Genomic DNA, 13,045 nt, shown 5'->3' on the forward strand with positions numbered 1-13,045 from the left:
AAATATTACGGATTGGACTCAATAATTCATACTCAAATATTATGTTTTTTCTGTGATCATCTGTGGACCAGGACTTTATCTCCTCTAATCAGACGGTCCGGATCCAAACTAAAAAAAAAAACTTGGAGCTGAATCATTAAGTCTGATTCATAATATTTGAATCGCACTCAATAAACCCGATCTTTCTATATTTTTTTGAAAAAGAGACACTGTTTTTATTTCCGTACATCTGAATCTAATAATTTCTACATATAAAAAATTCCCCAGCTTGGATATTCACATACTACGAAATTAGAGTGAAAATGCAAAAAAGTAAAAAAAATAAATAAAAATAGAGTGAGGCTATGGTACTATACATAGTGCATATTAGTCCGCGTTATGGATAAATTTTCAGTTTGAGAGTCTTAACGATCGATGTGAACCGTTTAACACGATCTCCATGTGAAGATGTACTTACAAACTTTCAAAATTTTGCATGTACATGCATCACTCGTGAATTACATGGATTTCAACAGTTTGGATTCGTCGTTTGAAGCCAATTCGATATACTTTTGAAGTCGTGCTCACCAAACCCTCTTGGTGAGCACATCACACCTTAGCTTTGCTCAAACTTTATTGTATCATGTATCATCTTTATATAATATATATACAAATAATTTTATTTTAAAAAATTATCTTATACGATAACGAGTAAGATAACGAAAAAAAATATTACCCGTAGCAAATAAGTAACAAAAAAATATTTTACTCTCATTCTTATTTTCAAGTCCGATACGGATCGGAAAAACAGATAAAAATGTGCTATTGACATTCCTGCCGCCGAGAAAGCAAAACGTAACACCGTCGCGTAGTGCAGTGGTTCAAGGCATTCGTTCTCCAGTAGGAGAACATAGGTTCGGATTCTGCGTCTGCAGGAAATAGAGAGTGTATTTGAAGTGTTGTGTCGTGTGCCTACGGGCAGTGATTAAAAAAAAAAAAAACATTAGACTGATCGAAAAGTAGAAGGCCCAAATAGCATAAGCTTTAATTGAGACAACAAGAGCAACAATATTGTTTTTTTTTTTTGGGCAAAGTGCAACAATATTGTCACTTGATGAGAGCCCAGTAGCCCACGAATATTTGAAAAAAAGGCTTGCAGCGGTGAGGCGAGAAAGAACCGTAGCGTCGTAAAATTATTCCGGGGCAGAAATGAAATAGTTGTTGACTTGTTGTCGATTTTGAATTTTTGATGGATGGTTGTGCACGGCTACATGTTTCGGTCATGCTTGATTTTGGAGTAAAGTTTAATGAGAATTAAATTATTTATTTTATTTTACTTCTCATATTTTACACCTTATTTAATATTTTATACTATGCATTAAATTAATTTATATGAAAGAGTTAGATATTAGAAAATGAACTCTTGTCTATAATAGTGGGCTTATATATATAGAGTAAGTATAGAGTAACTTACTCCGGATTAACTCACCTCTTATTTCATCTTAATTCTTCTATTTTACTTCTCGTTTGACTCCTTAAGCATAAGGACTTTACTTCATCTCTTACTTCACAACCAAATATAACTGTCATTCTAAATTTGTATGTTGTTAGTGCAATCATTATATGCAATGTCAAAACACTGAAATAGAGAAAAAACATTCGGTATATACTTAAATTTGAATTGGAGTTATGGCTTGAATGTAATCTTGGACCTTGGACGTTGTCAGACATCTTCGTGATATTGGATCATATATCTGACGTTGAGGATATATATAATATAATTATGAATTGTATATTGTTATATATGATTATTACAATTAAGTGATTTAATATAGAATTAAGATGCTAGACAATTTATGTATTCAATAGGATGTAATATATAAATGTGCAGAACAATTTAGGCAAAGATACAATCATTGATGGATAGATTGTGAGATTTGCAATTCAGAAAAAAACTGTCTTTCTGGGAAGACAAATTTTTATCTCTATATAAGAACGGGTCTCCAAGGCACAAGATACAACGTGTGTAACAACACAACTCATATATCTAATTAACAGTTATTTTAGACATATTATGAGAGCCTTCTTCTTTCTTCCACTATAAAGGAACTGATAAGAGAAATTCATTAGGAATGTTATGATTTCTCAAGGGTTACATCTTGCTGTCTTGGAAGACTTAGTCCAAGACCGTACGACTTAAAAGCAAGAGGGGCTTCTTGTTGTTGAAGACTTGTCTCGTGCTCACAGAGACAACTCTTCAGACTTGAGAATTTCATGATCAATGTTACGGAATCAGGCATTATATTCCGCACTTAAGATTATGTTTTATGAGTCAGTTTTGGCATAGGACAGTCCTTAGGTTAAGATGGACAATTATTTTTCCTTCTTCAAAAGATAAGTATTTAATTTTTAAATGAGATGTAATTGTTTGATCTCTAACTAAGACGTAATTATTTGAGGTTTATAATTCCCCAACACAACACATGATGCTTCTATTACTCACAAAACAATAAATAAACCGATCTTTCAACCAAAAAAATAAAAAATAAACCGAAAAAAATAAACCGATCTGGTTGTCGGGCAGCACAAATTCTTGATTTTTAACAATGATGTAAGTTCCTTTCTAAAGAGACAAAAGTGTTAGTTAAGAGATGGTCTCGTCTACACTCTTGTTGCCAAATCAATAGTTAGTTGAAGCAAGAAGTCTGTCAACAGTAGTAAGTACAGTATTTTTTCCGAAACCGTTCGGAATTTCGGATGGCCTATTTTATCGCTACTATTTTTCATCTTTCTTTTCAGAAAGTTTTCAAACCTGTGTTATTTTGGAGTAACAAAAACTTGACCTATCATAAAAAAAACTTATGCACGATTAGGGGTGGCAAAAAAACTCGTAGCTCATGGCTCAATCGTGACTCGCATCTGACTCGCTCGCTCATTATTGGATCGACTGTTAACGAGCCAGCTCGCCACTAGTTCGGTCAAGAATTAACGAGTTCAAGCTGGGGCCTAGCTTGCTCGCTAGCTCGCGAAGGCATCAATTTATGAATCTGTATGACTTTGTGTGCATTTTATACTGTCTAGCTTGGTCTAGTTCGGTTCAGCTCGATTCAAAACGTTTGTATAATTTATTTTCTTTTTAAAACAAAATCCAGCTAGACCCAACGAGCCAACTTGGGTTGGCTTGTCACGATTTCAATCTTAGGTTTTAGCTCGGATGCCCTAGCTAGATCCAGCTTGCTCAGCTGTAGCTTGATCCATAATTAACAAGCTGAGCTAGAACCTAGCTCAGACCGAGCCAGCTCGTTACCACCCCTATGCGCGATATGACAAGAAACTCCTGACCTACCATACAAAGTTTTAAATGTATGATGAGATAATTACTTACATCTCATTTTATTTAAAATAATTTAAATCTAAACATATGAGAAGATTTACAATACATTGTAGATTTAATTATTTTACATACTTTTTTCTTATTTTAAATAGGTGTGAAATTTAAATAGAAATACGTATTTTTAAAATATATCAAGATTTTTCACAACTAATTTCACGGTACACACGAACACTCATTTCAATACATTTTTATAATTAATTTTGTGTGTATCTGTATGCGTGGGTTTTCAACATCGTCAAATCTCATCCGAGTAATTCCGTAACAAATAACAGATCCTAAAGGAATATCATGCATTACAATTTTGAGATGGATTGATCTGAATTATGATCGAACAATATGAATTAAAACTCAAACGGTGAGGTTATGCCAAGAAATCCAGACTCTTCTTTCTGCCTACTATTTCAAGCAATTCAATGATAGTATGTATAACGCGCAACTAAATGAAAAATTACCTTTATGCCCTAATTGCATCCTAATTACATCGAAGCTTTTTTTTTGTTTTTGTTTTGTATAATGTATTATACAGTAGTAACCTTTTTTTTTTCCTACTAAGTGCTAGTTAAATAGTAGGCATAAATGTAGCTTGCTAATATCAAAAAGTTGTACCACAGCTCCCATGCAACCAAGTTGTTTTTGGATTTTTAAAGTCTAAATGATCGATCCAAACTGTTAGATGTGATCTCTATATTAAAATGTGTTTGGGGGACCAAATTTTACATTTTTTGAATTTTTTTTACTATTTGTTAAGCCACTTTGAAAATCGCTGATCTAACGGTGCCTTCTGATTTTACTGTTTAGTTAAGTCACCGTTGGATCAGCGATTTTCAAAGTGGCTTAATATATATATATATATAGAGAGAGAGAGAGAGAGAGAGAGGAGGGATCAAGTTACAACAATTTTTGAGTTACAACAAGTTACCACAACTATTTTCTACATTTTCAGAGTCCAAATCGTCGATCCAAACCGTTAGATGTGATCTTCACAATAAAATGTGCTTGGAGACCAAATTTTACATTTTTTGGAATTTTTTTACTATTTATTAAGATGGATACAAAAACTAGTCAAATTCAGACCATTGAATTTTGTACCCTTCTTAATAAATAGTAAAAAAATTCCAAAAAATGTAAAATTTGATATGGAAGCACATTTTATTGTGGAGATCATGTTGAACGTTTTGGATCGATGATTTGGACTTTGAAAATATAGAAAATGGTTGTGGTAACTTGTTGTATATATATAGAGAGAGAGAGAGTTGGGCTACGGTGCTTCACGAAGTAAAGCGATTATTTTGCTTCACACTCATATTTTGTGAATTTAAAGTTCAAAATGTCAATCCAAACCGTTCAAGTTGATCTCCATACTAAATTGTGATTGGAGACCAAATTTTACATTTTTTGAAATTTTCTACTATTTGCTTTGAATTTTTGAAATCATTGCTTTTGATGGTCAAAAATAGCGATTTTCAAAATTTTTAAAGAAATAGTACAAATTTTTCAAAAAATGTAAAATTTGGTCTCCAAGCACAAGTTAATATAGAAATCAACTTGAACGGTTCGGATCAAAGTTTTGAACTTTAAAATTAAAGATATAGATGTGAAGTAAAATACTCGCTTTACTTCACGAAGCACCGTAACCCAACTCTCTCTCTATATATATATTAAAATAATTTGAGAATTTTCAGCAATTACAACAAATTCAAGATATATAGGTCCTTCAACTAGTTTTTAAACAAAGCACCTAAACTTTAATTTTGTTAACTGAGGCCACTGCATGTACCTTTCGTAAAAAATACGAAGTTAGATGAGCACTCTCTATCTAGTCTTTAAACATGTAAAGAAATATTTCTGTTATGCTGGGCCCTTTCTTCCAGAGCCTCGTAGGCCGAAGCCCAATACTGGTTTTATCTCTTTCATTTTCAGTTCCAGAACCTTATCTTAATTCCTGCTGCTCCTTCGGTCCTTATATTTCTGATGTACTTTTTATTCAAATATATGTTACAATCTTAATCTTTATATTTTGCCGAACGCGAACTCCTCAGCGCAGTTCCTAATCCTTCGCTCCTTAATTCATGTTGCCGAATTTATGTTGCCGAACGGGGCCAATAGTTTATAGGGTTAGGGTTGCACCTTATTTCAATCTCGACGATGGATGTGGATTCGCCCATGCATGGCTTCTCTTGCGGCGAGGCTTCGTCGGCTCAGGCGGCGGCCGCTCCAACCCCGCATCTGCATGACCTTACAGCCGAAGCTCTGAAAGCACTTGGAGAGGAGGGATCCCAAGTCTTGGTGTACTCTGGGTCCCACTCCCGCCCTATGCTGTTCAATGGATCCAATTCCAAGGCGCCAATTGGATTATTCGTTGATGATTCAGATATATTCGCTGATGTTGACCCCAATTGTCATATGCTCTTCGTGCAACAAGGAAAAAAGTAATTTTCATTTCATTTCTCAGTTCTGGTAAACCTGACAATATCTATTTAGGTTCTGGTAAATAAGATTTCGTCTTTTGTACCTTTCAATTTAGCACAGCTGGCTTCAGGAGACCAACACAAGATGTGGTACGGACCATCATGGCAGTGATTACTCAGTGTCGACGTACTAATGGGATATTTTCCGAAGCATTTACCCGGACTATTCTAAAGAGGAAGCAACAACTGCTACAAAGTCAGGGTTGTTCATGTGATGTAAAAGTAAAACTGCCTAGCACCATCAATTATTCTAGCCTCATAGTTGTAAGCATTCTACTCTCCTCTCAGTACTGAACTGAACTATCTGTGAATTATGTAGCAATTTTTATGTGTTAGCCTGATTGTGAGACTGGTTGGTTTCCTCATAATTAACAGATAAAAAAAGTTTCAAGATCTTCGCGCCCCCACAAACGTCGTCCAGATCTAGATCTAGATCAGCCTCTTCCGTCAATTGAGCAGAAGATGAAATGGGCGAGGGAATATGATGAGGGTTGTGCCATGGCAGCTGTCTTTGTGGAATGGAAATTGAGCACTCCCGCCTTTCCGGTGCTCCCCCTTGTACCTTCTCTCCACAATGATCTTCCTTGGTTTTACATGGCTGACCCTGGGACAAGCCAAGGTAATCACCTTTTCGGGAACATTGCAGCACGGCAGAGCTTTTTGATAGCCAATTCAGGTCTACAATCTAGCAACCGTTTATTGTACTCCAAAGATGGATGGTTGCTCTTGTGTGGGCGAGACCTGTTGTTATCTGGCAGGGGAAGGGGATACCCGAAATATTCAATGTTTTTATTGAATCCCATTACTGGGGCCCGCATAGATTTGCCGGGCCTTTATGATCTAGACATGTGTGCTGCATTCTGCACCACAAGTACAACCGAGGGCACTTGCACTCCTGGAGTTGTTATTTGTGGTAGTTTCACGGAGACCATTGTGAGGGTATACATGGCCCGACCCGGACCTGGTGGTGCATACACATACTGGGAGGAGCATCCTTATGTCTTTAAAGCAGGGCAGCTAATTGGCAGACTAAGTATGAAGATGTTATTATGTGGCAGCTCTGTGTACTTTTTTTACACATCAGTTTCAGTTTTAGGTGGACCCCTGTTACGGCAGTGTCTCGTTTTCAAGCTTACCGATCTTAGCTGGCATATTTTAACAGGTGAGAGCCTCAAGCATTCCACCCTCTACGAGCCTCTTGAGGTTGAAGGAAAACTTGTGATGGTCGGCCATCCACAGCATTTCACCGATCCTCTGACGGGGTTGGTGGTGGGGGGCTTAATATCAATACCTCTCTATAGGATGGAGATAATTGGAGACAGATTTTATTGGGTAGAGATAACAGAGTTGGACGAGGGGCACCTTTGGTTTATCGACCAACTTCAATCTTTTTCTGTCAAAGTCGCAGGCTCGAGACAAATTTTTTGCTGGTTTGCAGGTAATGGAATAGGTGGTGTTGTTGCAATACATTGCTTAAATTTGACTACAGGTGCCCACTGCAGGCTCACCACCGACTCGGTTTTTAACAACCAGGATGCATGGGTTGACCTAGGCTGCCTCTCTCACTCTACTCTCTTGGATCTTGGGATAACTGGTGATGACTTTTTTCCCGACTTCTAAATAGATATTATATATTTTCTACATTTTGTTATCTTCCTATTGTAAGTCTGTGTTTGTGCTAGTGCTTTTTCCTAATGTGATATGTGAACTAGTGTGTGATATATGAACTATTTTGATTTGTTATTGCTCGTGTTTGCTCCTGGTAGAAATGCTTGTGTTTTGTTTTCTATGCTTGTGGGTGTTTGCTCCTGGTAGAAATGCTTGTGTTTCATTTTCTCTGTTTGTGGGTTTGATATACGTAATTATGTAGCATACTAGATAACTATCCAACTTTGTGACTGAGTATAACACTTTCACTTTTGGCTAAATTAAGCAAATTTTGATCGCGGGTAGCTTTCAATAAAAATAGTGCAATGAAGCCTGAATTGAGTTTTAGTTGTTCTCTATTATGGCAAATTAGCCTCAAACACAGACTCCATGCAATTGGCAAATTAACCAATTTTTTTTGCATTTGAAGAAACATATTATATTTAAATTATGTCATGTGGTTGTCGATTGGAATGTGCTTTGAAAAGATTCTCTTTGTCATTTATATTGTTTGGTATAATTTATCATATATACAGTACTTCATTGGATCCCTATTTGCTATTTTAGTACCCATGGTCATAGTTCATGTCTTGGTGGCACATATCTTTCTAGTTAGATTCTCATTATGTACATGCAAATTTCAAACATGTCCAATATGCATGAACATAAGCACAGCTTGGTAGTTACAAATTCTGACGAGGACAAGCTATGCACAAGTCAAGACTAGATGTAATTCCTTGTTTTTTTTTTTAAACCTGTATTCTACTTTTATTTGCAAAAGGATATAAATTGGGTCCCTGAAAATTACTTGTTACATTATTAATGTTTTCTTTAAGGCCATCTTTAATATTGATGTTGTTAGTAACATAACGGGTAGCTAGTGAACCAATTTATTGGCTTGATCTGTGTTGATCAGATATATTAATTGTAGATATATAGGTGTTATCTTTCAACTGTGGCGCTATGAGTATGAACATGTTTACCCCATTTGAACACTTGGCAAGAAGATAACAAACAAAAGATTATATGATACGACCAAAAACTAGAATGATAAAATGTGCAAACATGATACCAACCATATATGACACTATACTAGCTTAAGCTATCACATTACACTTGTAGGACTTCGTATCTGATCATTCTACAGACTTAGATATTGCACTGAATCGGAATTCTGATCACCTCCCCCCCTTCATCTTTTGATATGCACATTTAACAACACACGGCATGTGACTCGTACAAATCGGGTTGTGTACAAATATAAATGCTAAAATTAATTCACTAACGATGTAAACCCTTAAGCAGACTAGGTAGCATTTGAAAAGGCTGCAAACTTGCTTATCATTATCAAAATTGAAGTTTTAGTGGACCCATTATTATTTTTGAGAAGTCCAATAATTAATTATATGATGGGAGGTTTAAAGCAGGATGCGTTCTAGATTTAGCTAGTTTCTTTTTTTTTTTCATTTTTTTTTCCTTTGTAAAATCAGCAAGAGTATAAAGTTAAAAAATATATATATATTGGTACAGAACTCTAGTACCAAGTTTTGAGTCTGGTTGAAGGTTCAGAATTCAAACCCTGATTAGGGTTTGGTTAGAATTTCATATAAAGAAGAACAAAGAGATTTGAAGGTTTAATTTACAAAAAAAAAAAAAAAAAGTTCAAATAGTTCATCTTGTTACTTTGGTTAATCAAATTAATTACAAAAAAAAATGCAACGAGTTAAACAATTACCCCTCTAATTACAATATAAAAATCGTATTATTATTTTTTTTTTTTCCACCTATGTGCACTGTCCCTTCATACATCCAAGTACACAAACAACACACAAATTCATACATATGTAATTCATGCTTTAGATATGTTCAATTAGACCCCGTGCCTCCATTAGTTGCAGCATCCGATACAATATCTATGTAGCATTGCTTTATTCATACTTTTATTCCGAATTTTTTATTAATAGAAATAAAATAAAAAAAATATCGAGAAACGGGATTACTTTTGATTATTTTCGAAATATAAGTATAACGGGCTGTGTAAACCCGTCCCACCGGACGGGTCTAAATATCCCGTCCCACCGGACGGGTCTAAATATCCCGTCCGGGTTACATCCCTGCTTGATCCGTTAATCCACTTCGCCGTAAAAAAAACAAAAAACAAAAGAGAAACCCGGACGGGTTTAGAGGGCCCGTTCCGGAAAAAAAAAAAAATAATAACCTGGACAGGTTAAGACATCCCGTCCAGCCGGGAACTTTGCTTTTAAATCACTCCCTTGCGGTAATTTCTTTTATTTATAATTTTCTATTGTTATTTCTGTTATCATCACTTGGAAAGCAAAGGCCGGACGGGAAAATAAAACCCGTCCGGATTTATATACATGACTGCTAAGCCTTAACTGAGCTTGAAGTACTAATGTAATGCGGTACCATGAAATTCTAACAAGGCAAATTAAATGGTGCCAGTCCATAAATGTAATGTATTGCATAAAGTTGACAAAGAGAACTTACAAAAATTCACGAGAAATAAGAACTTCATATTATTAAAATGGTTTGAAGTGATGGTTCGTACAAAATGACTTGTCATTATATGGTTATTCCAAGCTAAACAAAAAAGAACATGAAAGCAACAATTTAACCATTAATTCTGTTTTATTGTTTCCAGCCAACCAATTCCTTGAATTTCTTAGTCATTGCCCAGAAAATACCTGATCAAGCTTGTAGTATCCACGACTATCAGTTACAGCTTTTAGTTGGCCATCCAATATCACTTTAGCATTCTCAATACCAGCACCACTACTGTCGACAACACGTCCCGAAACAGAGAAGCCTGTCACCTGCAATCAAGAACATGAGTTAAATCAACAAGGTTATTTGTATAGTAAGCTCATCTCTGTAAAATACATGCATACAACAATGCTAAAGATATTTATAAAAAGTAAAAACAGATAATAGTTACGTAAATCATACTATGTTGTTAACTAATTAATTCTTCAATATAGTCCTTTGAATAAATGCAAGGAGTGTAAGATTGAGGAAGGAGATGAGAGCGAGAGGAGCCTGCACCTCAAACTTTTGAAGAATTGTCAGGTGCTGATGCACGACAGAAACAACTAAATAAGAAGGTGAGACATCAAAAATTGTGTTCTCTCCTTTGTAGTATGGCAATAACTCATAAGCACCTATAAAAGGCAGCCACAAAAAAAAAAAAACAACCAGACATAAATCGTAATACCAAGTGATGATAACAGAAATAACAACAGAAAATTATAAATAAAAGAAATTACCGCAAGGGAGTGATTTAAAAGGAAAGTTCCCATTAGTGGCTGGACGGGATGTCTTAACCCGTCCAGGTTATTTTATTTTATTTTTTTTTTGCGTCTGGACAGGACGCCTAAATCTGTCCGCCTTTTTTCTTTTTTTTTTCGGGACGGGCCCTCTAAACCCGTCCGGGTTTCTCTTTTGTTTTTTTGTTTTTTTTACGGCGAAGTGGATTAACGGATTAAGCAGGGATGTAACCCGGACGGGATATTTAGACCCGTCCGGTGGGACGGGTTTACACAGCCCGTTATACCTATATTTCGAAAATAATCAAAAGTAATCCCGTTTTTCGATATTTTTTTTATTTTATTTCTATTAATAAAAAATTCGGTACTTTTATTCCTCCTATGTTGAAGAGAGTAATCTGCTGGCAGGGTTATAATCGGGTCTTCTTAGTCTTTTATTATCATAATCTCAGTCCAAATTTGTGTGGTAATGCTGAATAAAATGATCTGACATAAAAAAGAATTATGTGAGTTTAGGTCTGAAGTATATGTAAAGAAACACTACTTTTTAAGTCAATCCAGATATTATTCAAGTGTAGCTAAAGGGGAATATTCTTGAGGACAGACCTAGTGGCTGGTTTATGTCAGATTTACATGTTCAACACCATAACTAATTCATCAAATATTAAGTACTATTACATGGCTGAACCAATAAGATAATGCATTCATACATGGAGTCTGGCATCTGTGACAAATATAGCCTATGGGAAATTAAAAAATAAAGTCAGAAGTTGATTAAATATAACATAAAAATTAACATCCACCTTGTTGTGAATTAAAAGTACCCATGAATGAGAACCGACCAACTTCTCACGCCCAATGTCAAGCTGTGGAATATGTTTCTTCTGATTTAGGTTTAATAAGCTGATTATTTGGAGCATCTATCATCACAGAAGAAATAGGATCCTAGCCAAAATCGTCCCATGTCAGATCACTAAACTGAAAGATTTTTAGCTCAAAATCGGGTTCATATTTTTTCCCTCTTAAATTTTTTTTTTTTTAATGTCTTTACCATGGCTATCAAGGTTCATAGAAATAGAAAGTTTTTACATCCAGGCCCCTCTCAACAAAATTTAAACCATAATGTTCCCTCCTGCAAAAAAATTTCCCTAAATACATCTGACCTCAATCTCTTACCCTGGAATACAAATTCGTTTCGTTGCCGCTGTATCCACCAGCAAGCACATAGAACCTTGGTCCACCAGTCTTTTTTTTTCTGCATATCTACCAGCAACCATTCCTTCATTTCAAATTGAATGTGCTGTTTCACTACACAAGCTTTTAATTCAAGTGTATTGTAAGACAATTATATCAAAATTAAATTGTATTGTACCTCAACATAGAGAACTAAACACAAAACTAAACTGCATTACATGACAATTATATGAAAATTTTATCATAAAATAAAAATAGTACCACTTATTTTCTAACTGGTATTGTCCCAGTGATAAACAAGTACCAATTTACACAAAATAAAACAACATCACAACTCAGAGAGAGAGAGAGGGGAGAGAGAGAGAGAGAGAGCGTGCACCTGAGCGAGAGGAGCTGAGAGATCAAGCGAAGAGCGAGGAGAGAGCGATTGCGCTGTGCCAAGGCGAGGTAAGCTTATCGCGACTGGGAGAATGCAGTGCGTCTGAGCGAGAAGCGACTTGGCTGGGAGAGCGAGATGGAGAGGAATGAGAGAACGAAGCGTGATGGCAGGAAGAGCGAGATGGAGAGGAGAGGAAGGAGAGGACGAGACTCACGAGAGAGAGTCGAGACTCGAGAGGAACAAAAGAGTCAACGGAGGAGTTTTTAGTTTCTCTGTTCCATCAAGCGCTTCATCACAACGCGGATCTAAAAACAGATCTGACAGCTAAATCCATATGAGGACAGGATTTTTCTGCCAATAAGGAGGCAGGTGATTCGGTTCTGCTAATAAGGGAAGAAAATATCGTCAAAAAAATATATCAAATAAGAGCTCGTCTCAGTTTTCTTTCAAGAAAAGAGCTGGTCCCAGTTCATTGAAGACTTTCAAGTCATTTGACCGCCTCAATGGATACAAAATTCGAAAATACGAGTTCTGGTCTTTTGTGGCGTTCAACATAAGCCAACCCGTGTAACACAAACATGTGTGACCATGTTCTTCATTTCTCCTGTTCTGATTGGAGTCCACATTCTATGCAATAATGCATATTTTAGAGTTTGAATTCATATCTTAGACTTAGAGTTTGAATTCATATCGTCGAATT

The 13,045-nt window shown here is 35.8% G+C and overlaps 1 protein-coding gene and 1 long non-coding RNA gene across 5 annotated transcripts; one reads left to right on the forward strand and one right to left on the reverse strand.

Moving 5' to 3' along the window:
* Nucleotides 1–5,388: 5,388 nt before the first annotated feature.
* On the forward strand, nucleotides 5,389–7,581 carry LOC144556133 (uncharacterized). 2 transcript variants are annotated; one of them, XM_078304623.1, is made up of 3 exons: nucleotides 5,389–5,802; nucleotides 5,898–6,105; nucleotides 6,217–7,581. In XM_078304623.1, exons 1-3 carry the CDS (start codon nucleotides 5,519–5,521, stop codon nucleotides 7,459–7,461), a joined length of 1,737 nt encoding a protein of 578 aa, XP_078160749.1. In that variant the 5' UTR covers nucleotides 5,389–5,518; the 3' UTR covers nucleotides 7,462–7,581. The 2 variants fall into 2 exon arrangements, with proteins under 2 accessions (XP_078160749.1, XP_078160750.1); XM_078304624.1 differs by having other exon boundaries at nucleotides 5,666–5,802; nucleotides 5,903–6,105.
* Nucleotides 7,582–9,944: 2,363 nt separating this feature from the next.
* LOC144555691 (uncharacterized) lies at nucleotides 9,945–12,629 on the reverse strand. Of its 3 annotated transcripts, none has more exons than XR_013512083.1 (4): nucleotides 12,346–12,629; nucleotides 11,141–12,051; nucleotides 10,552–10,667; nucleotides 9,983–10,322 (listed from the first exon to the last, which is right to left on the reverse strand). It is a non-coding gene; the product is annotated as an uncharacterized LOC144555691 (long non-coding RNA). The 3 variants fall into 3 exon arrangements; XR_013512082.1 differs by having other exon boundaries at nucleotides 11,141–12,089; XR_013512081.1 differs by lacking the exon at nucleotides 12,346–12,629 and having other exon boundaries at nucleotides 9,945–10,322; nucleotides 11,141–12,325.
* Nucleotides 12,630–13,045: the final 416 nt, after the last annotated feature.

Source organism: Carex rostrata, chromosome 6, assembly GCF_964058835.1.
Source record: "Carex rostrata chromosome 6, lpCarRost1.2, whole genome shotgun sequence".
Classification (NCBI taxonomy): Eukaryota; Viridiplantae; Streptophyta; class Magnoliopsida; order Poales; family Cyperaceae; genus Carex; species Carex rostrata.

Bases quoted from the DNA above. Each gene is read 5' to 3' on its own strand.
- LOC144556133 (XM_078304623.1), top strand. From the start codon at position 5,519: ATGGATGTGGATTCGCCCATGCATGGCTTCTCTTGCGGCGAGGCTTCG. The intron at 5,803-5,897 runs GTAATTTTCATT...CTTTCAATTTAG, and splicing joins TTCGTGCAACAAGGAAAAAA to CACAGCTGGCTTCAGGAGAC. The intron at 6,106-6,216 runs GTAAGCATTCTA...CATAATTAACAG, and splicing joins ATTATTCTAGCCTCATAGTT to ATAAAAAAAGTTTCAAGATC.